Raw genomic sequence first — 22,480 nt, 5'->3', positions numbered from 1 at the left:
TACAGTTGTGGCACCATGCCTTAGTGGCATCCCAGTTCTTACCCTGGTACCCACCTTTGTTTTGGGTTGTGTCTTGGGGCCCACCCACCTGTTCTGGTTTTTGGGGGCCTACAGAGGACTCTTTTTCTTTGTTTCTAGTGTCACCCACTTTCTCCTGGGGAGTTTTTGTAACCCCTTTCTTTTGGTCACCCCCAGTGGAAGTTTTGGTTACCCTAGTCTTGACCCAGTGGTCTGCCTTCTTTCCCAATTCTTGGGGAGAAATTGGACCTAGGTCTACCAGATACTGATGCAACTTTTCATTGAAGCAGTTACTTAAAATGTGTTCTTTCATAAACAAATTATAAAGCCCAACATAGTCACACACTTCATTTCCAGTTAACCAACCATCTAGTGTTTTTACTGAGTAGTCTACAAAATCAACCCAGGTCTGGCTCGAGGATTTTTGAGCCCCCCTGAATCTAATTCTATACTCCTCAGTGGAGAATCCAAAGCCCTCAATCAGGGTACCCTTCATGAGGTCATAAGATTCTGCATCTTTTCCAGAGAGTGTGAGGAGTCTATCCCTACACTTTCCAGTGAACATTTCCCAAAGGAGAGCACCCCAGTGAGATCTGTTTACTTTTCTGGTTACACAAGCCCTCTCAAAAGCTGTGAACCATTTGGTGATGTCATCACCATCTTCATATTTTGTTACAATCCCTTTGGGGATTTTTAGGATGTCAGGAGAATCTCTGACCCTATTTAAGTTGCTGCCACCATCGATGGGACCTAGGCCCATCTCTTTTCTTTCCCTTTCTATGGCTAGGAGCTGCTTTTCCAAAGCCAATCTTTTGACCATCCTGGCTAACAGGGGGTCATCTTCACTGGAGTTATCCTCAGTGATTTCAGAGGTGTTGGTCTCTCCTGAGAGGGAACCAGCTTCTCTGACTATTATTTTTGGAGTCAGGGTTTGAGGGACCCTGTTCTCCCTAGATAGGACTGGTAGGGGGGAATTTTCCTCCAAGTCACTATCCTCTTCCTCTGAGTTGCCACCCTCAGAGGGGTTGGCCTTTTCAAACTCTGCCAAAAGCTCCTGGAGCTGTATTTTGGTAGGTTTGGGGCCCATTGTTATTTTCTTTATTTTACAGAGTGACCTTAGCTCCCTCATCTTAAGATGGAGGTAAGGTGTGGTGTCGAGTTCCACCACAGTCACATCTGTGCTAGACATTTTGCTTCTAAAAGTTGGAATACTTTTTAAGAATCTACAACTGGTTCTAGAATCTAATTCAAACTTTTACAAACTTTTAAACTCTAAAAGAAATGCTAAACAGGATCTAACACAAGGCCCTAGCAGGTCTTTTAAGAATTTAGAAAACTTTTCAAATTGCAAAAATCAATTTCTAATGACAATTTTGGAATTTGTCGTGTGATCAGGTATTGGCTGAGTAGTCCAGCAAATGCAAAGTCTTGTACCCCACCGCTGATCCACCAATGTAGGAAGTTGGCTCTGTATGTGCTATTTCAAAGTAAGGAATAGCATGCACAGAGTCCAAGGGTTCCCCTTAGAGGTAAAATAGTGGTAAAAGAGATAATACTAATGCTCTATTTTGTGGTAGTGTGGTCGAGCAGTAGGCTTATCCAAGGAGTAGTGTTAAGCATTTGTTGTACATACACATAGACAATAAATGAGATACACACACTCAGAGACAAATCCAGCCAATAGGTTTTTATATAGAAAAATATATTTTCTTAGTTTATTTTAAGAACCACAGGTTCAAATTCTACATGTAATATCTCATTCGAAAGGTATTGCAGGTAAGTACTTTAGGAACTTCAAATCATCAAAATTGCATGTATACTTTTCAAGTTATTCACAAATAGCTGTTTTAAAAGTGGACACTTAGTGCAATTTTCACAGTTCCTAGGGGAGGTAAGTATTTGTTAGGTTAACCAGGTAAGTAAGACACTTACAGGGCTTAGTTCTTGGTCCAAGGTAGCCCACCGTTGGGGGTTCAGAGCAACCCCAAAGTCACCACACCAGCAGCTCAGGGCCGGTCAGGTGCAGAGTTCAAAGTGGTGCCCAAAACGCATAGGCTAGAATGGAGAGAAGGGGGTGCCCCGGTTCCGGTCTGTTTGCAGGTAAGTACCCGCGTCTTCGGAGGGCAGACCAGGGGGGTTTTGTAGGGCACCGGGGGGGACACAAGTCCACACAGAAATTTCACCCTCAGCGGCGCGGGGGCGGCCGGGTGCAGTGTAGAAACAAGCGTTGGGTTCGCAATGTTAGTCTATGAGAGATCTCGGGATCTCTTCAGCGCTGCAGGCAGGCAAGGGGGGGGTTCCTCGGGGAAACCTCCACTTGGGCAAGGGAGAGGGACTCCTGGGGGTCACTTCTCCAGTGAAAGTCCGGTCCTTCAGGTCCTGGGGGCTGCGGGTGCAGGGTCTCTCCCAGGCGTCGGGACTTTAGGTTCAAAGAGTCGCGGTCAGGGGAAGCCTCGGGATTCCCTCTGCAGGCGGCGCTGTGGGGGCTCAGGGGGGACAGGTTTTGGTACTCACAGTATCAGAGTAGTCCTGGGGTCCCTCTTGAGGTGTTGGATCGCCACCAGCCGAGTCGGGGTCGCCGGGTGCAGTGTTGTAAGTCTCACGCTTCTTGCGGGGAGCTTGCAGGGTTCTTTAAAGCTGCTGGAAACAAAGTTGCAGCTTTTCTTGGAGCAGGTCCGCTGTCCTCGGGAGTTTCTTGTCTTTTCGAAGCAGGGGCAGTCCTCAGAGGATGTCGAGGTCGCTGGTCCCTTTGGAAGGCGTCGCTGGAGCAGGATCTTTGGAAGGCAGGAGACAGGCCGGTGAGTTTCTGGAGCCAAGGCAGTTGTCGTCTTCTGGTCTTCCGCTGCAGGGGTTTTCAGCTGGGCAGTCCTTCTTCTTGTAGTTGCAGGAATCTAATTTTCTAGGGTTCAGGGTAGCCCTTAAATACTAAATTTAAGGGCGTGTTTAGGTCTGGGGGGGTTAGTAGCCAATGGCTACTAGCCCTGAGGGTGGGTACACCCTCTTTGTGCCTCCTCCCAAGGGGAGGGGGTCACAGTCCTAACCCTATTGGGGGAATCCTCCATCTGCAAGATGGAGGATTTCTAAAAGTTGGAGTCACTTCAGCTCAGGACACCCTAGGGGCTGTCCTGACTGGCCAGTGACTCCTCCTTGTTGCTTTCTTTGTTCCCTCCAGCCTTGCCGCCAAAAGTGGGGGCCGTGGCCGGAGGGGGCGGGCAACTCCACTAAGCTGCAGTGCCCTGCTGGGCTGTGACAAAGGGGTGAGCCTTTGAGGCTCACTGCCAGGTGTTACAGCTCCTGCCTGGGGGAGGTGTTCGCATCTCCACCCAGTGCAGGCTTTGTTACTGGCCTCAGAGTGACAAAGGCACTCTCCCCATGGGGCCAGCAACATGTCTCTGGTGTGGCAGGCTGCTGGAACTAGTCAGCCTACACAGACAGTCGGTTAAGTTTCAGGGGGCACCTCTAAGGTGCCCTCTGGGGTGTGTTTTGCAATAAAATGTACACTGGCATCAGTGTGCATTTATTGTGCTGAGAAGTTTGATACCAAACTTCCCAGTTTTCAGTGTAGCCATTATGGTGCTGTGGAGTTCGTGTAAAACAGACTCCCAGACCATATACTCTTATGGCTACCCTGCACTTACAATGTCTAAGGTTTTGTTTAGACACTGTAGGGGCCCAGTGCTCATGCACTGGTACCCTCACCTATGGTATAGTGCACCCTGCCTTAGGGCTGTAAGGCCTGCTAGAGGGGTGTCTTACCTATACTGCATAGGCAGTGAGAGGCTGGCATGGCACCCTGAGGGGAGTGCCATGTCGACTTACTCATTTTGTTCTCACTAGCACACACAGGCTTGTAAGCAGTGTGTCTGTGCTGAGTGAGGGGTCTCTAGGGTGGCATAAGACATGCTGCAGCCCTTAGAGACCTTCCTTGGCATCAGGGCCCTTGGTACTAGAAGTACCAGTTACAAGGGACTTATCTGAATGCCAGGGTGTGCCAATTGTGGATACAATGGTACATTTTAGGTGAAGGAACACTGGTGCTGGGGCCTGGTTAGCAGGGTCCCAGCACTCTTCTCAGTCAAGTCAGCATCAGTATCAGGCAAAAAAGTGGGGGGTAACTGCAACAGGGAGCCATTTCTTTACAGTGGGGTTGTGGACACTTTGTCAAGAGGCTCTGCGCCTCTGGACATGGCTGGAACAACAGGACATATCCCTGGTGGTGCAACATCTGGCGGGATCTGTGATTGCCAGAGCGGACAAACTCAGTGAAAAATGGCTATCGGATCACAAATAGCATCTCCATGCAAAGGTGGCGCAAGGTCTCTTTCAGCAGTGGAGAGAGCCTTCATAGAGTCCCTCACAATTTCAGCAGTTTTGCATGTTGGAGTTTCCAAGGTGGCAATCACTCAGAGATGCTTTTCATCTCAAGTGGAACTCAGGCCTTCTGTACGCCTTTCAGCCATACCACTTTGGTCCAGAGTTCTCAAGAAGATAAAAATAACCAGACTTACGTAATCCTTGTGGGTCCGGACTGGGCATGGAGAGTCTAGGATCCTCTGATCAGACTGTCCCTTCAGGAGAATATTCTGTCGCAGCAGCAGGGGAGAGTTCTTCACCCGAACCTGTCCACTCTGTCTTTTCCGTGGAGATCGAGCAACAACAGTTGGTAGCTTTTGACCTTCCTCCAGAAGTCTGTAACAAAATCTTGGCTGCCAGGTGTACCTCCACCAAAACAGTATACACCTGTCCCTGGAATAAATTTGTGGTATGAGTCTGTAGGAAGTTGGCTCTGTATGTGCTATTTCAAAGTAAGGAATAGCATGCACAGAGTCCAAGGGTTCCCCTTAGAGGTAAAATAGTGGTAAAAATAGATAATACTAATGCTCTATTTTGTGGTAGTGTGGTCGAGCAGTAGGCTTATCCAAGGAGTAGTGTTAAGCATTTGTTGTACATACACATAGACAATAAATGAGGTACACACACTCAGAGACAAATCCAGCCAATAGGTTTTTGTATAGAAAAATATCTTTTCTTAGTTTATTTTAAGAACCACAGGTTCAAATTCTACATGTAATATCTCATTCGAAAGGTATTGCAGGTAAGTACTTTAGGAACTTCAAATCATCAAAATTGCATGTATACTTTTCAAGTTATTCACAAATAGCTGTTTTAAAAGTGGACACTTAGTGCAATTTTCACAGTTCCTAGGGGAGGTAAGTATTTGTTAGGTTAACCAGGTAAGTAAGACACTTACAGGGCTTAGTTCTTGGTCCAAGGTAGCCCACCGTTGGGGGTTCAGAGCAACCCCAAAGTCACCACACCAGCAGCTCAGGGCCGGTCAGGTGCAGAGTTCAAAGTGGTGCCCAAAACACATAGGCTAGAATGGAGAGAAGGGGGTGCCCCGGTTCCGGTCTGCTTGCAGGTAAGTACCCGCGTCTTCGGAGGGCAGACCAGGGGGGTTTTGTAGGGCACCGGGGGGGACACAAGCCCACACAGAAATTTCACCCTCAGCGGCGCGGGGGCGGCCGGGTGCAGTGTAGAAACAAGCGTCGGGTTCGCAATGTTAGTCTATGAGAGATCTCGGGATCTCTTCAGCGCTGCAGGCAGGCAAGGGGGGGATTCCTCGGGGAAACCTCCACTTGGGCAAGGGAGAGGGACTCCTGGGGGTCACTTCTCCAGTGAAAGTCCGGTCCTTCAGGTCCTGGGGGCTGCGGGTGCAGGGTCTCTCCCAGGCGTCGGGACTTTAGGTTCAAAGAGTCGCGGTCAGGGGAAGCCTCGGGATTCCCTCTGCAGGCGGCGCTGTGGGGGCTCAGGGGGGACAGGTTTTGGTACTCACAGTATCAGAGTAGTCCTGGGGTCCCTCCTGAGGTGTCGGATCTCCACCAGCCGAGTCGGGGTCGCCGGGTGCAGTGTTGCAAGTCTCACGCTTCTTGCGGGGAGCTTGCAGGGTTCTTTAAAGCTGCTGGAAACAAAGTTGCAGCTTTTCTTGGAGCAGGTCCGCTGTCCTCGGGAGTTTCTTGTCTTTTCGAAGCAGGGGCAGTCCTCAGAGGATGTCGAGGTCGCTGGTCCCTTTGGAAGGCGTCGCTGGAGCAGGATCTTTGGAAGGCAGGAGACAGGCCGGTGAGTTTCTGGAGCCAAGGCAGTTGTCGTCTTCTGGTCTTCCGCTGCAGGGGTTTTCAGCTGGGCAGTCCTTCTTCTTGTAGTTGCAGGAATCTAATTTTCTAGGGTTCAGGGTAGCCCTTAAATACTAAATTTAAGGGCGTGTTTAGGTCTGGGGGGTTAGTAGCCAATGGCTACTAGCCCTGAGGGTGGGTACACCCTCTTTGTGCCTCCTCCCAAGGGGAGGGGGTCACAATCCTAACCCTATTGGGGGAATCCTCCATCGGCAAGATGGAGGATTTCTAAAAGTCAGAGTCACCTCAGCTCAGGACACCTTAGGGGCTGTCCTGACTGGCCAGTGACTCCTCCTTGTTTTTCTCATTATTTTCCCCGGCCTTGCCGCCAAAAGTGGGGCCTGGCCGGAGGGGGCGGGCAACTCCACTAGCTGGAGTGTCCTGCTGGGTTGGCACAAAGGAGGTGAGCCTTTGAGGCTCACCGCCAGGTGTGACAATTCCTGCCTGGGGGAGGTGTTAGCATCTCCACCCAGTGCAGGCTTTGTTACTGGCCTCAGAGTGACAAAGGCACTCTCCCCATGGGGCCAGCAACATGTCTCGGTTTGTGGCAGGCTGCTAAAACTAGTCAGCCTACACAGATAGTCGGTTAAGTTTCAGGGGGCACCTCTAAGGTGCCCTCTGTGGTGTATTTTACAATAAAATGTACACTGTCATCAGTGTGCATTTATTGTGCTGAGAAGTTTGATACCAAACTTCCCAGTTTTCAGTGTAGCCATTATGGTGCTGTGGAGTTCGTGTTTGACAGACTCCCAGACCATATACTCTTATGGCTACCCTGCACTTACAATGTCTAAGGTTTTGTTTAGACACTGTAGGGGTACCATGCTCATGCACTGGTACCCTCACCTATGGTATAGTGCACCCTGCCTTAGGGCTGTAAGGCCTGCTAGAGGGGTGGCTTACCTATACTGCATAGGCAGTGAGAGGCTGGCATGGCACCCTGAGGGGAGTGCCATGTCGACTTACTCGTTTTGTCCTCACTAGCACACACAAGCTGCAAGCAGTGTGTCTGTGCTGAGTGAGAGGTCTCCAGGGTGGCATAAGACATGCTGCAGCCCTTAGAGACCTTCCTTGGCATCAGGGCCCTTGGTACTAGAAGTACCAGTTACAAGGGACTTATCTGGATGCCAGGGTGTGCCAATTGTGGATACAAAAGTACAGGTTAGGGAAAGAACACTGGTGCTGGGGCCTGGTTAGCAGGCCTCAGCACACTTTCAATTGTAAACATAGCATCAGCAAAGGCAAAAAGTCAGGGGGCAACCATGCCAAGGAGGCATTTCCTTACACAACCCCCCCCCAAACGAAAGAGGATGAGACTAACCTTTCCCAAGAGAGTCTTCATTTTCTAAGTGGAAGAACCTGGAAAGGCCATCTGCATTGGCATGGGCAGTCCCAGGTCTGTGTTCCACTATAAAGTCCATTCCCTGTAGGGAGATGGACCACCTCAACAGTTTAGGATTTTCACCTTTCATTTGCATCAGCCATTTGAGAGGTCTGTGGTCAGTTTGAACTAGGAAGTGAGTCCCAAAGAGGTATGGTCTCAGCTTCTTCAGGGACCAAACCACAGCAAAGGCCTCCCTCTCAATGGCACTCCAACGCTGCTCCCTGGGGAGTAACCTCCTGCTAATGAAAGCAACAGGCTGGTCAAGGCCATCATCATTTGTTTGGGACAAAACTGCCCCTATCCCATGTTCAGAGGCATCAGTCTGCACAATGAACTGCTTAGAATAATCTGGAGCTTTTAGAACTGGTGCTGAGCACATTGCTTGTTTCAGGGTGTCAAAGGCCTGTTGGCATTCTACAGTCCAGTTCACTTTCTTGGGCATTTTCTTGGAGGTGAGTTCAGTGAGGGCTGTCACAATGGATCCATATCCCTTCACAAACCTCCTGTAATACCCAGTCAAGCCAAGGAATGCCCTGACTTGAGTCTGGGTTTTTGGAGCTACCCAGTCCAGAATAGTCTGGATCTTGGGTTGGAGTGGCTGAACTTGGCCTCCACCTACAAGGTGGCCCAAGTAAACCACAGTTCCCTGCCCTATCTTGCATTTGGATGCCTTGATAGAGAGGCCTGCAGATTGCAGAGCCTTCAAAACCTTCTTCAGGTGGACCAGGTGATCCTGCCAGGTGGAGCTAAAGACAGCAATATCATCAAGATAAGCTGTGCTAAAGGACTCCAAGCCAGCAAGGACTTGATTCACCAACCTTTGGAAGGTGGCAGGGGCATTCTTTAAACCAAAGGGCATAACAGTAAACTGATAATGCCCATCAGGTGTGGAGAATGCTGTTTTCTCTTTTGCTCCAGGTGCCATTTTTATTTGCCAGTACCCTGCTGTCAAGTCAAAGGTACTTAAGAATTTGGCAGCACCTAATTTATCTATGAGCTCATCAGCTCTTGGAATTGGATGAGCATCTGTCTTGGTGACAGAATTGAGCCCTCTGTAGTCCACACAAAACCTCATCTCTTTCTTTCCATCTTTGGTGTGAGGTTTGGGGACTAAGACCACTGGGCTAGCCCAGGGGCTGTCAGAGCGCTCAATTACTCCCAATTCCAGCATCTTGTGGACTTCCACCTTGATGCTTTCCTTAACATGGTCAGATTGTCTAAAGATTTTGTTCTTGACAGGCATGCTGTCTCCTGTGTCCACATCATGGGTACACAGGTGTGTCTGACCAGGGGTTAAGGAGAAGAGTTCAGGAAACTGTTGTAGGACTCTCCTACAATCAGCTTGCTGTTGGCCAGAGAGGGTGTCTGAGTAGATCACTCCATCTACTGTTCCATCTTTTGGGTCTGATGACAGAAGATCAGGGAGAGGTTCACTCTCTGCCTCCTGATCCTCATCTGTTACCATCAACAGATTGACATCAGCCCTGTCATGGAAGAGCTTAAGGCGGTTCACATGGATCACCCTCTTGGGGCTCCTGCTTGTGCCCAGGTCCACCAAGTAGGTGACCTGACTCTTCCTTTCTAGTACTGGGTAAGGGCCACTCCATTTGTCCTGGAGTGCCCTGGGAGCCACAGGCTCCAGAACCCAGACTTTCTGCCCTGGTTGGAACTCAACCAGTGCAGCCTTTTGGTCATACCAAAACTTCTGGAGCTGTTGGCTGGCCTCAAGGTTTTTGGTTGCCTTTTCCATGTACTCTGCCATTCTAGAGCGAAGGCCAAGTACATAGTCCACTATGTCTTGTTTAGGCTCATGGAGAAGTCTCTCCCAGCCTTCTTTAACAAGAGCAAGTGGTCCTCTTACAGGATGACCAAACAGAAGTTCAAAGGGTGAGAATCCTACTCCCTTCTGTGGCACCTCTCTGTAAGCGAAAAGCAGACATGGCAAGAGGACATCCCATCTCCTTTTGAGTTTTTCTGGGAGCCCCATGATCATGCCCTTTAATGTCTTGTTGAATCTCTCAACTAAGCCATTAGTTTGTGGATGGTATGGTGTAGTGAATTTATAAGTCACCCCACACTCATTCCACATGTGCTTTAGGTATGCTGACATGAAGTTGGTACCTCTGTCAGACACCACCTCCTTAGGGAAACCCACTCTGGTAAAGATACCAATGAGGGCCTTGGCTACTGCAGGGGCAGTAGTCGACCTAAGGGGAATAGCTTCAGGATACCTGGTAGCATGATCCACTACTACCAGGATATACATATTTCCTGAGGCTGTGGGAGGTTCTAGTGGACCAACTATGTCCACACCCACTCTTTCAAAGGGAACCCCCACCACTGGAAGTGGAATGAGGGGGGCCTTTGGATGCCCACCTGTCTTACCACTGGCTTGACAGGTGGGGCAGGAGAGGCAAAACTCCTTAACCATGTTGGACATATTGGGCCAGTAGAAGTGGTTGACTAACCTCTCCCACGTCTTGGTTTGTCCCAAATGTCCAGCAAGGGGAATGTCATGGGCCAATGTTAGGATGAACTTCCTGAACAGCTGAGGCACTACCACTCTCCTAGTGGCACCAGGTTTGGGGTCTCTGGCCTCAGTGTACAGGAGTCCATCTTCCCAATAGACCCTATGCGTTCCATTTTTCTTGCCTTTGGACTCTTCAGCAGCTTGCTGCCTAAGGCCTTCAAGAGAGGGACAGGTTTCTTGTCCCTTACACAGCTCCTCCCTTGAGGGTCCCCCTGGGCCTAAGAGCTCAACCTGATAAGGTTCAAGCTCCAAAGGCTCAGTTCCCTCAGAGGGCAGAACTTCTTCCTGAGAAGAGAGGTTCCCTTTCTTTTGCTGTGTTGCAGTTGGTTTCCCAACTGACTTTCCTTTCCTCTTGGTAGGCTGGGCCATTCTTCCAGACTCCAGCTCTACTTGTTCACCCTGTGCCTTGCATTGTGCTCTGGTTTTCACACACACCAGTTCAGGGATACCCAGCATTGCTGCATGGGTTTTTAGTTCTACCTCAGCCCATGCTGAGGACTCCAGGTCATTTCCAAGCAGACAGTCCACTGGGATATTTGAGGAGACCACCACCTGTTTCAGGCCATTGACCCCTCCCCATTCTAAAGTAACCATTGCCATGGGATGTACTTTTCTCTGATTGTCAGCGTTGGTGACTGTGTAAGTTTTTCCAGTCAGGTATTGGCCAGGGGAAACCAGTTTCTCTGTCACCATGGTGACACTGGCACCTGTATCCCTCAGGCCCTCTATTCTAGTCCCATTAATTAAGAGTTGCTGTCTGTATTTTTGCATGTTAGGCGGCCAGACAGCTAGTGTGGCTAAATCCACCCCACCCTCAGAAACTAGAGTAGCTTCAGTGTGGACCCTGATTTGCTCTGGGCACACTGTTGATCCCACTTGGAGACTAGCCATACCAGTGTTACCTGGATGGGAGTTTGGAGTGGAACCTTTCTTGGGACAGGCCTTGTCTCCAGTTTGGTGTCCATGCTGTTTACAGCTATGACACCAGGCCTTTTTGGGATCAAAGTTTTTACCCTTGTACCCATTGTTTTGTGAAGAGGCTCTGGGCCCACCCTCCTGTGCAGGTTTTTGGGGGCCTGTAGAAGACTCTTTACTATTTTTAGTTTTGGTTGTCTCATCACCCTTCCCCTGGGGAGTCTTTGTGACCCCTTTCTTTTGGTCACCCCCTGTTGAAGTCTTGGACACCCTTGTCTTGACCCAATGGTCCGCCTTCTTTCCCAATTCTTGGGGAGAAATTGGTCCTAGGTCTACCAGATGCTGATGCAGTTTATCATTGAAACAATTACTTAACAGGTGTTCTTTCACAAATAAATTGTACAGCCCATCATAATTACTTACACCACTGCCTTGAATCCAACCATCTAGTGTTTTCACTGAGTAGTCAACAAAGTCAACCCAGGTCTGGCTCGAGGATTTTTGAGCCCCCCTGAACCTAATCCTGTACTCCTCAGTGGAGAATCCAAAGCCCTCAATCAGGGTACCCTTCATGAGGTCATAAGATTCTGCATCTTTTCCAGAGAGTGTGAGGAGTCTATCCCTACACTTTCCAGTGAACATTTCCCAAAGGAGAGCACCCCAGTGAGATCTGTTCACTTTTCTGGTTACACAAGCCCTCTCAAAAGCTGTGAACCACTTGGTGATGTCATCACCATCTTCAAATTTTGTCACAATCCCTTTGGGGATTTTTAACATGTCAGGAGAATCTCTGACCCTATTTATATTTCTGCCACCATTGATGGGTCCTAGGCCCATCTCTTGTCTTTCCCTTTCTATGGCTAGGAGCTGTCTCTCTAAAGCCAATCTTTTGGCCATCCTGGCTAACAGGAGGTCATCTTCACTGAGAGCATCCTCAGTGATTTCAGAAATGTGGGACCCTCCTGTGAGGGACTCACTATTTCTGACTAACACAGTTGGAGACTGGACTTGAGGGGTTCTGTTCTCCCTATTTAGGACTGGAGGAGGGACATTGGCCTCCAAGTCACTAATTTCTTCCTCTGTGATGTCATCATCAGAGGGGTTGGCTTTTTCAAACTCTGCCAACAGCTCCTGGAGCTGAATTTTGGTAGGTCTGGAGCCAATGGTTATTTTTTTGATATTACAGAGAGACCTTAGCTCCCTCATCTTAAGATGGAGGTAAGGTGTGGTGTCGAGTTCCACCACCTGCATCTCTGTATCAGACATTATTCTGCTAAGAGTTGGAATACTTTTTAAAGAATCTAAAACTGTTTCTAGAATCTAATTTCAAACTTTTAACAAACTTTTAAACTCTAAAAGACAATGCTAAACAGGGACTTAACACACAAGGCCCTAGCAGGACTTTTAAGAATTTAGAAAAATTTCAAATTGCAAAAATGAATTTCTAATGACAATTTTGGAATTTGTCGTGTGATCAGGTATTGGCTGAGTAGTCCAGCAAATGCAAAGTCTTGTACCCCACCGCTGATCCACCAATGTAGGAAGTTGGCTCTGTATGTGCTATTTCAAAGTAAGGAATAGCATGCACAGAGTCCAAGGGTTCCCCTTAGAGGTAAAATAGTGGTAAAAATAGATAATACTAATGCTCTATTTTGTGGTAGTGTGGTCGAGCAGTAGGCTTATCCAAGGAGTAGTGTTAAGCATTTGTTGTACATACACATAGACAATAAATGAGGTACACACACTCAGAGACAAATCCAGCCAATAGGTTTTTGTATAGAAAAATATCTTTTCTTAGTTTATTTTAAGAACCACCGGTTCAAATTCTACATGTAATATCTCATTCGAAAGGTATTGCAGGTAAGTACTTTAGGAACTTCAAATCATCAAAATTGCATGTATACTTTTCAAGTTATTCACAAATAGCTGTTTTAAAAGTGGACACTTAGTGCAATTTTCACAGTTCCTAGGGGAGGTAAGTATTTGTTAGGTTAACCAGGTAAGTAAGACACTTACAGGGCTTAGTTCTTGGTCCAAGGTAGCCCACCGTTGGGGGTTCAGAGCAACCCCAAAGTCACCACACCAGCAGCTCAGGGCCGGTCAGGTGCAGAGTTCAAAGTGGTGCCCAAAACACATAGGCTAGAATGGAGAGAAGGGGGTGCCCCGGTTCCGGTCTGCTTGCAGGTAAGTACCCGCGTCTTCGGAGGGCAGACCAGGGGGGTTTTGTAGGGCACCGGGGGGGACACAAGCCCACACAGAAATTTCACCCTCAGCGGCGCGGGGGCGGCCGGGTGCAGTGTAGAAACAAGCGTCGGGTTCGCAATGTTAGTCTATGAGAGATCTCGGGATCTCTTCAGCGCTGCAGGCAGGCAAGGGGGGGATTCCTCGGGGAAACCTCCACTTGGGCAAGGGAGAGGGACTCCTGGGGGTCACTTCTCCAGTGAAAGTCCGGTCCTTCAGGTCCTGGGGGCTGCGGGTGCAGGGTCTCTCCCAGGCGTCGGGACTTTAGGTTCAAAGAGTCGCGGTCAGGGGAAGCCTCGGGATTCCCTCTGCAGGCGGCGCTGTGGGGGCTCAGGGGGGACAGGTTTTGGTACTCACAGTATCAGAGTAGTCCTGGGGTCCCTCCTGAGGTGTCGGATCTCCACCAGCCGAGTCGGGGTCGCCGGGTGCAGTGTTGCAAGTCTCACGCTTCTTGCGGGGAGCTTGCAGGGTTCTTTAAAGCTGCTGGAATCAAAGTTGCAGCTTTTCTTGGAGCAGGTCCGCTGTCCTCGGGAGTTTCTTGTCTTTTCGAAGCAGGGGCAGTCCTCAGAGGATGTCGAGGTCGCTGGTCCCTTTGGAAGGCGTCGCTGGAGCAGGATCTTTGGAAGGCAGGAGACAGGCCGGTGAGTTTCTGGAGCCAAGGCAGTTGTCGTCTTCTGGTCTTCCGCTGCAGGGGTTTTCAGCTGGGCAGTCCTTCTTCTTGTAGTTGCAGGAATCTAATTTTCTAGGGTTCAGGGTAGCCCTTAAATACTAAATTTAAGGGCGTGTTTAGGTCTGGGGGGTTAGTAGCCAATGGCTACTAGCCCTGAGGGTGGGTACACCCTCTTTGTGCCTCCTCCCAAGGGGAGGGGGTCACAATCCTAACCCTATTGGGGGAATCCTCCATCGGCAAGATGGAGGATTTCTAAAAGTCAGAGTCACCTCAGCTCAGGACACCTTAGGGGCTGTCCTGACTGGCCAGTGACTCCTCCTTGTTTTTCTCATTATTTTCCCCGGCCTTGCCGCCAAAAGTGGGGCCTGGCCGGAGGGGGCGGGCAACTCCACTAGCTGGAGTGTCCTGCAGGGTTGGCACAAAGGAGGTGAGCCTTTGAGGCTCACCGCCAGGTGTGACAATTCCTGCTTGGGGGAGGTGTTAGCATCTCCACCCAGTGCAGGCTTTGTTACTGGCCTCAGAGTGACAAAGGCACTCTCCCCATGGGGCCAGCAACATGTCTCGGTTTGTGGCAGGCTGCTAAAACTAGTCAGCCTACACAGATAGTCGGTTAAGTTTCAGGGGGCACCTCTAAGGTGCCCTCTGTGGTGTATTTTACAATAAAATGTACACTGTCATCAGTGTGCATTTATTGTGCTGAGAAGTTTGATACCAAACTTCCCAGTTTTCAGTGTAGCCATTATGGTGCTGTGGAGTTCGTGTTTGACAGACTCCCAGACCATATACTCTTATGGCTACCCTGCACTTACAATGTCTAAGGTTTTGTTTAGACACTGTAGGGGTACCATGCTCATGCACTGGTACCCTCACCTATGGTATAGTGCACCCTGCCTTAGGGCTGTAAGGCCTGCTAGAGGGGTGGCTTACCTATACTGCATAGGCAGTGAGAGGCTGGCATGGCACCCTGAGGGGAGTGCCATGTCGACTTACTCGTTTTGTCCTCACTAGCACACACAAGCTGGCAAGCAGTGTGTCTGTGCTGAGTGAGAGGTCTCCAGGGTGGCATAAGACATGCTGCAGCCCTTAGAGACCTTCCTTGGCATCAGGGCCCTTGGTACTAGAAGTACCAGTTACAAGGGACTTATCTGGATGCCAGGGTCTGCCAATTGTGGATACAAAAGTACAGGTTAGGGAAAGAACACTGGTGCTGGGGCCTGGTTAGCAGGCCTCAGCACACTTTCAATTGTAAACATAGCATCAGCAAAGGCAAAAAGTCAGGGGGCAACCATGCCAAGGAGGCATTTCCTTACAGAGTCCCAGATAAGTCTGTTGACCCCCTTTCCGCTCCTCTCTCCGAGGTCCTGTTGTTTAACCATTATGTAGCCCAGCAGGTCTCTGCAATAGGCACCTTTAAACGTTATTTGTCTGCTATTTCTGCTTTTTTGAGGTTGGCTGATCAACTTTCTTTGTTAAGTCCGCTATTGTACATCCTCAACGGTCTTAAACATCTCTTTCCTCCATCCCCATTCATTATTCAACTTTCTTTGTTAAGTCTGCTATTGTACATCCTCAAAGGTCTTACACATCTCTTTCCTCCATCCCCATTCATTATGCCCCAATGGGATCTGAATTTGGTTTTGACATTTCTGTTGTGCACTCCTTTCAAGCCTCTCCACAAATGTCCTGTCGGGCTTCTCACTTTGAAAACAGCCTTCCTTGTGACCATTACATCTGCCCACAGGGTGAGTGAGTTGCAGGCATTGTCATCTAAGCTACCCTTCCACTTCATCTATCCTGAGAAAGTGGTGCTTGACACTAGGGGTTCATTTCTGCCAAAAGTGGTTACGCCCTTTCATATAGGCCAGTCTGTCACCTTGCTTACTTTTACTCTCCCCCACATTCTTCTAAGGAATAGGAGAGACTTCACTGCCTGGACCCAAAAAGAGTGTTGGTGTTCTACCTTAATCATACTAAAGAGTTCTGGGTGAATGACCAACTCTTTGTAGGTTATGTTGGGAAGAAGAAAGGTTGGGCAGTGCACAAGCGGACCATCTCCAGATGGGTCGTACTCTGCATGAAGATATGATACATACTGGCCAAAAAGCAACCCACATGGGCTTGCATGCTCATTTTACCCAAGCTAAAGCTGCGACCACTGCGTTAGCACACTGAGTTCCAGTCCTTGACATCTGTCAGACGGCAACATGGGCATCTCTGCACACATTTTCCAAACACTACTCTCTGGACAGTTAGGTCAGTAGGGGCGGTAACTTAGCCTGTTCAGTCCTGAGGGACTTTCTGTAATGAACTTGGTTCGCACACCCACCTCTGGGGATGTTATTGCTTGTGTATCTGTTCAAAGGTAAGGAATCTGCAAGTAGAAGTCTCTATCAGGTGAACAGGTTACTTACCTTCAACAATCCCTTATATGGTAGAGACAATACCTAGATGCAGATTTCTTAATGGCCCACCCATCCTCCCGCTCTGCAAACTGATTTCTAGGGACAGAGACTCCCCTTTCAGGGCTTTCGTTTTGACACACCAGTAGTCAGTTTCTTTATGGCTGTGCCCTTCTGGTATGGAAAGTTGTGAAAAGAAACTGACGTCATTGTGCCAGGGTGGCGGGTATATAGGAACTGCAGTAACCTATCTGACACGGACGACAACGGACACAGCGCCGATCAACGCTACCCAAAAGCACACAGGAGTGCTGCTCACAAAAATCTTCAGGAGGCAGTCTGACACCTGTGGAGAATTCAAAGGTAAGGAATCTGCAACTAGATATTGTCTCTACCAGATAAGACATTACCGAAGGTAAGTAACATGTTCAAATTACATTGCATAGGTCACAGAGTATCTGTATTTCCATTCTAGGTATTGCTTGGAAAGTAGCAACGTTTCTATTCAAGACTTTGAAATAGTGACATTTTAGCTACACTGTGTTTGATTTTTACATCATGTTCTTGGGAAATCTTGCTATTCAAGTATGCATTGGGTAGTCTCATGCTTCAACAAACTCTGGCAAATCCAATAGGTCTGGGTTTCATATGCTAACACATGCAACTTTCACACACAGCGAAATACAGGGACGGTAGGAAGCAGTAGTGGGCAAAGAGCCCTGTAGTTTTAAAGTAGTCCCTCATGAGCTTCAATGCAAGCTGTAGAATGTAGGTGGAAAGCCACCCCCAAATAGTTAATAGCATTAGGTGAATGATGAATAATGCATTGAATGAGTGAAGACGTTATTGACTAAGTCTGGAAAAAAAAAAAGTCAGAAGGTGGCTGGTTTAAGAAAGTCAGTGGTTGAAATGTGCAGACCCAAAGTCCACTTTATCTATATTATAAGGAGTAGGTATGTTTAATAGCTGTGCTACCAAAACCCAAACCCAGAAGTGTACTATAGAGTTCATTGGTGTGCAATAATATAGTGATAGGCTCATCAAAGAGCTAGGTTGCTAGTGATTAAAATATAATGTCCAAAGGGGAGCATAAACTGGGTTGGGTGATGTGATGCTCCTTGCCCTTCCTTATAACAAATACCACCTGACTGCATTCAAGTATTAGAGTTCTTCATAGGTAAGACACTGTTGCGGGAAGCAAATCCCAAACAACTCCATGAAGGCTACACTATTGTGTCGATCAAAGTTAATTTAAAATTGGTTTATGTGCCGATTGCCAGAGAAAGGTATTAATGAAGGAGAAAGCTGGAATTAATATCCCTGTCACTTGTGCTTGGCTCACAACCCAAGATAGAGCACTGCATCTTTGTCGTGATGGTGACCGCATTGTTACAATGTAAGTACATTACTGAAATTTGCCATTACCTTCAGTCCTGACAGTCATCTCAAGAAATAAATGCTAAAATGATTGCAGGAAGCATTGCTAAATTACATATGCAAGCAAAAGTCCCACATTCCCAAAAAGCCTAGCATTTCAAGATAAAGAAGTATGTACTTGCTTTATAGTGTAATGCAATTTTAGATTTACCCCACTAATAAAAGCCGGTTGAGCTAGTAGACATGGGTATTCCCCAGATCTAGTGTGTAACCTGTAAAGAAGCACTTTCCCGATGACACAACACTTCTTCTAGTGGAGTAGAGACATACTGAAGTAAAACTGACTTTGTATCCCTCACACCCATTTTTGTTGACACTGATTTTGCTAATAACCTCGATTGTCAATGGGTATTCAAGAGATTAATGTTTTCTGTCCATCAGACCAACATTTTAAAGGCGCCACACTATTAGACTTCAAAGGTTGCAAACTGAAGTTGGAGTGCCATTGATCTTGCAGATTGCAGTTGAGAGGAAGAATGAGATCCTTACAGATTTTGAAAAACTAGGGGCACACAATTTTTACATATACCAGACGGTAGACCCAAGGAGATCGAGATTGATTATAATTTCTTGAACAATTGAAAAGCAGGGACGCAGTTATAAATCCCATTGGCCTCCTGAGCTAACACTCTGGCCAGGGCTGCTAGATTTTTGTGTAGGGAAGAAGTTTTATAAAAATTGCACAGTAGACCGGTTACGTCAAAATTTTCAGGGGCATAGATGTTGAACAAACTTGGCCCCCTGCAGGCAATGTTTCATATTTGGGTGGCATTCAAGAATTTTAGTTTTAAAGAAATCCTGTACATAATCAAAGACTTAATGGGCTTAAGTATTAATTTGATATATTGATATGCATCTTCAGTAGCAATGACGACCATATCTATTTCTTGAAGTCAAATCTAAGTAGGATTTTTTTTTCCGCACTTGTGACTGCAAAACCTACCATTGATAGAAGAATCACGAAACACTTTTTATAAAGGTATGTCAAGATAAAAAATGGTCCATACTAACATTAGTAAAACCTGCAGGTTCAGCAGTAACCAAGTGTCAGAGGCTGGCTCAATTTATGGTATGCGCCTATGGTGTGGCACCTTACACTGAGTCCAGGCAACCCTTAGTGATGTTGAATAGGTGTCCAGAGAGCAAAAGCTCTCTAGGGGTAGCTGAGGAGACGAGCTGAAGCTTATCCAGAAGGAATGTAAAGCACTTGCAATACCAGAGTAGTCAGACAGTAACTCACTCACAAGAAAAAAACACGTGTTGCAAAAATAAAGGATTCCATACTACAGCTCTTTTACTAGACTAGCATTGGTATATCTCCCTATGGAGATGTATACACAAAATAACCAGCAGAAATAGAATAAAATACTCAGGGCCCTATGGGGGGTGGGGGGAACCATATACTAAGAAAGTGGAATGCGAAGTAGTGAAACCAACCAAGGTAAGTGTGGTAGTTAGCTAGGGGTAGATGAAAACACCAGAGGTAAGTGTTCCCCAGCGACTATGTACAAGGTAGTTACCCACCCAGTCTACCTATAGGTTAACACAGGGAGTAGTGGTTGGCGTTCGTGTGACTCAGGACCCTTCCCAGTGGACCCCGAGGAAACCAACAGACAAACGGAAGGTTGGAGTGTGCCCCCACCCAAGGATACCCAGAAGAAAGGAGTACCTACACTAGGGGAGCTGGATGCAGAGGGGAGAAGGGACTCTCTCAGAGGTCAGTGGAAGCCTCAGATTGTCCAGCTGCTGTCACGATCCGTGGACCAGGCCGGTGGAACCCAGGGACGGATTCCGGATGTGGAGGACCTGAAAAGGAAGAAGACAGTCCAACGCCCTTGAAGGTGCCCAGGTGGTGCAGGTGGCAATGCCCACCCTCCTAGAGGTGAAGTTTCTGTAAGTCTATGAAGGAAGAAGTCCAGCTGCAGGTTCTAGGCACTGCAGAAGATCCCAGGAGTTGCCTACAAGCGGTCCCTTGACCATCGCCAGATTGCATGATGGTCAGTGACCAGCCAGGTCACCAGCAAGCACTGGCAAATGCCAGCAGGAGCTGAAAAGGTATTTGCAGAGTTTTGGGGACCAGCAAGGTGAGGAGACTCTAGCCTTGAGTCAGGACAGGACCTCAGCACACAGGAAGGCCAGCAGAAGTTGTTGGAGCCCCCACAAGTGACCCACAGCAGGGCTTGCAGTGGCAAGTCTTATTTGATCAGGTCGAGCTATTTTTAATACTTACTCATCCCTTCTGGTGAGTTGACACTGAACAGGTGTTCTGTTCAGTTGAAAAGTGGAGGGACAATAAAAGATGCCTTTAAATCTTGTTCTTATGTCACATTTGCTCTGTGTTCACAGAGATAGGTCAAAAGTCTGTTTTTTTTCTTGCAATTCATTTTGCTTCTGACTGCAGAGTTCCAGGACTTTGTAAGGTGAACTGTGTGACCTGCTGCTTAGAATGTAAAATAAAAGGATATAGGGTGTCAGGTTTTTCCTGACAACTCAGCATTTAAATGACTAAGTCAACTGTACAAACATTTCAAACTATATTTCAGTAGTTCTGAAAGTGCTTTTTTAAAATATTTCTGTGTGATGAAAAAATATTTTAATAGGATGAAAACAAATCAGAATACTATTCATGTTGATGTGCTAAGGATATGTTTTCTGAAACCCAATTTTCACAGATTGTTAATACACTATATAGTTATTTCAGTAAAGCTGCAAATTAGTGGAGAGGTTTTTGAACATTTCCTGGAAAGTTACTGTGTGTAGATGACCATATGTTACCACATCATGGTTTAGTAATATATTTATTAAAATCGAGTGTGTAAACCAACTGAGAAACACTCCTGCCCTGATGGCAATGTTGTTAGTAAACTAAAACAAGTCCTAGGCTATGTGGGCTAGACCTCATGGGTATGTGGGTTAGATTCTTATGATGTATGCAGCAAACATTAGTCTACTTAATCAAACAAAAGAGGTATTTTTGTACTGCAGAAATGCTGAGCTCGCATATTTGAAGAATAAGTGAAAATTAAGAAAAATGCGACTCTGTGAACTATTTTCCTAGGATCACACAATTTGAGACCAGTTCAAGGGTCAAGTACATTACAGTTAGGCCGAGTAGATTATTTAAGTTACTCGACCCGCAAATCTAATTACATGTTTATGATTTTTCGAGCCCTGCACAGAGGGAGTCACACAGAGGCCTCTGCAGCACAACAAAACAGAAGTCTCACATTGCAGGAGTTGCAGGACAGTGGCTGATCTTCGAGTTGCATAGTGCTGGAGGCAGGGGCTCCTTTGTGCCTGAAGATCTCCTGGAGCCCATGGTGGACCCTCTGATGTACAAATGCTCTGCATGCCTAAGTACCATATACTAAGGCCATACATGGGGGCACCAATATGCCAATTGTGGGTGTAAAAAGTTACCAAACAACCAAATTTAGGGGAGAGAGCACTGGCACTGAGGCCCTGGTTAGCAGGATCTCAGTGCACTACAGTCCAAGACATACTGATGCCATGCAAAAAAAAATGGGAGGTACTTCAACCAGAGCTCGGCTTACTACACCAAGTACAGCAATTAAGTGACTCCTTTACTGATTTCATTCAGAAAGCCGTTTCTCATACTTGCGCGAGGATGCTTTGTCTCTCATTCTTGTTATTGATTTAACAGAGAAAGATATTTGGCTTTCTCTATTTTATTATGAGATAAATAACAAATTGCAAATACCTACAGTGGTCAGACCAAAATGTGACTCTTTAATAAGGTTACTAGATTCTGTGATCTGCACATTTGATAATGAGTTGATGTACATGTTTAACATCGGGTCTTCATATTCTCAATATTCCTGGTGAAATGTGCCTGATTTTTAAAAAAATATTTCATTTAAAAATACCAGAACAACCAGCTGTTTAATAAAAATGTTTAAAAGCATAATTCTCCACACACCCAGTTCAATCAAATGCCTATTTTTAATGTCGTGTTCCTTCCTGCAGGTCATGTCGCGATGGGAGGAGTACCTTAGCAAAGTAAGCAACAAATCCAGTGTGCCACCTGAGGTGGCTGACATCTCTCTAGCCTTCCCCTTCCACCAGTACTTTGCCAACGCACCCCAGCCAATCTTCAAGGGGCACTCCTACAAGGCAGACATGGAGATCGCCGAAGGCTGCTTCAGACACATCAAGAAAATATTCACTCAGCTTGAGGTACACTTTGCATTGATACACAAACAGCCCTTTGTGGTGGTGTGAAGTGGGTGAGATTCTTATTTATTTAAAGACAATAGAGGGGAATCAGGACTGGAGTGAAATTGGGAAAACAGTTATTCCAACCTCTTTATTTGCATTTTGAGGTATGGAAGAGGTAACTTGCGTAGATTTGAAATGTGTTGACAGCTTACTTCATATTATTCCGATACTGAGAAGCCCTTCAAGTCTCAGTGCAAAGGTTACATGAAAAGGTCTCTGCAGTAGCCTTATGAAAGTTAATTTATGTGCTATGTTTCTTTTATTTCCCAAATTCTTCTTTCTGATAGATACATCTAACCACAGATTCCTCACTTTTTGTATTACACGCAAGCGCCAGACTGGATTCAGAAGTTTTTCTCAGCATTGCTCTTCTGCACCACTGTGTGGCATCATGCGGTTCCGTGTCGACTTCTTTTCACTCCAGAAATGACACAAATAATGGCACATATAAGTATCTCCTGTGTGGACTGACATCAG

The 22,480-nt window shown here is 47.1% G+C and overlaps 1 protein-coding gene across 1 annotated transcript in view; it reads left to right on the top strand.

Annotated features, from left to right (window-relative positions):
• Positions 1 to 22,480, top strand: part of AQR (aquarius intron-binding spliceosomal factor) — a 576,085-nt gene that overhangs the window by 347,058 nt on the left and 206,547 nt on the right. Inside the window, exon 26 of the mRNA XM_069208869.1 lies at positions 21,752 to 21,961. Coding sequence (XP_069064970.1) covers positions 21,752 to 21,961 — 210 coding nt within the window. The remainder of the gene's footprint in view (positions 1 to 21,751; positions 21,962 to 22,480) is intronic.

This window comes from Pleurodeles waltl, chromosome 9 (assembly GCF_031143425.1).
Source record: "Pleurodeles waltl isolate 20211129_DDA chromosome 9, aPleWal1.hap1.20221129, whole genome shotgun sequence".
In the NCBI taxonomy this organism is placed as follows: domain Eukaryota; kingdom Metazoa; phylum Chordata; class Amphibia; order Caudata; family Salamandridae; genus Pleurodeles; species Pleurodeles waltl.
Note: the sequence above shows the minus strand (reverse complement) of the source record. Positions and strands in the feature narration are given on the sequence as shown.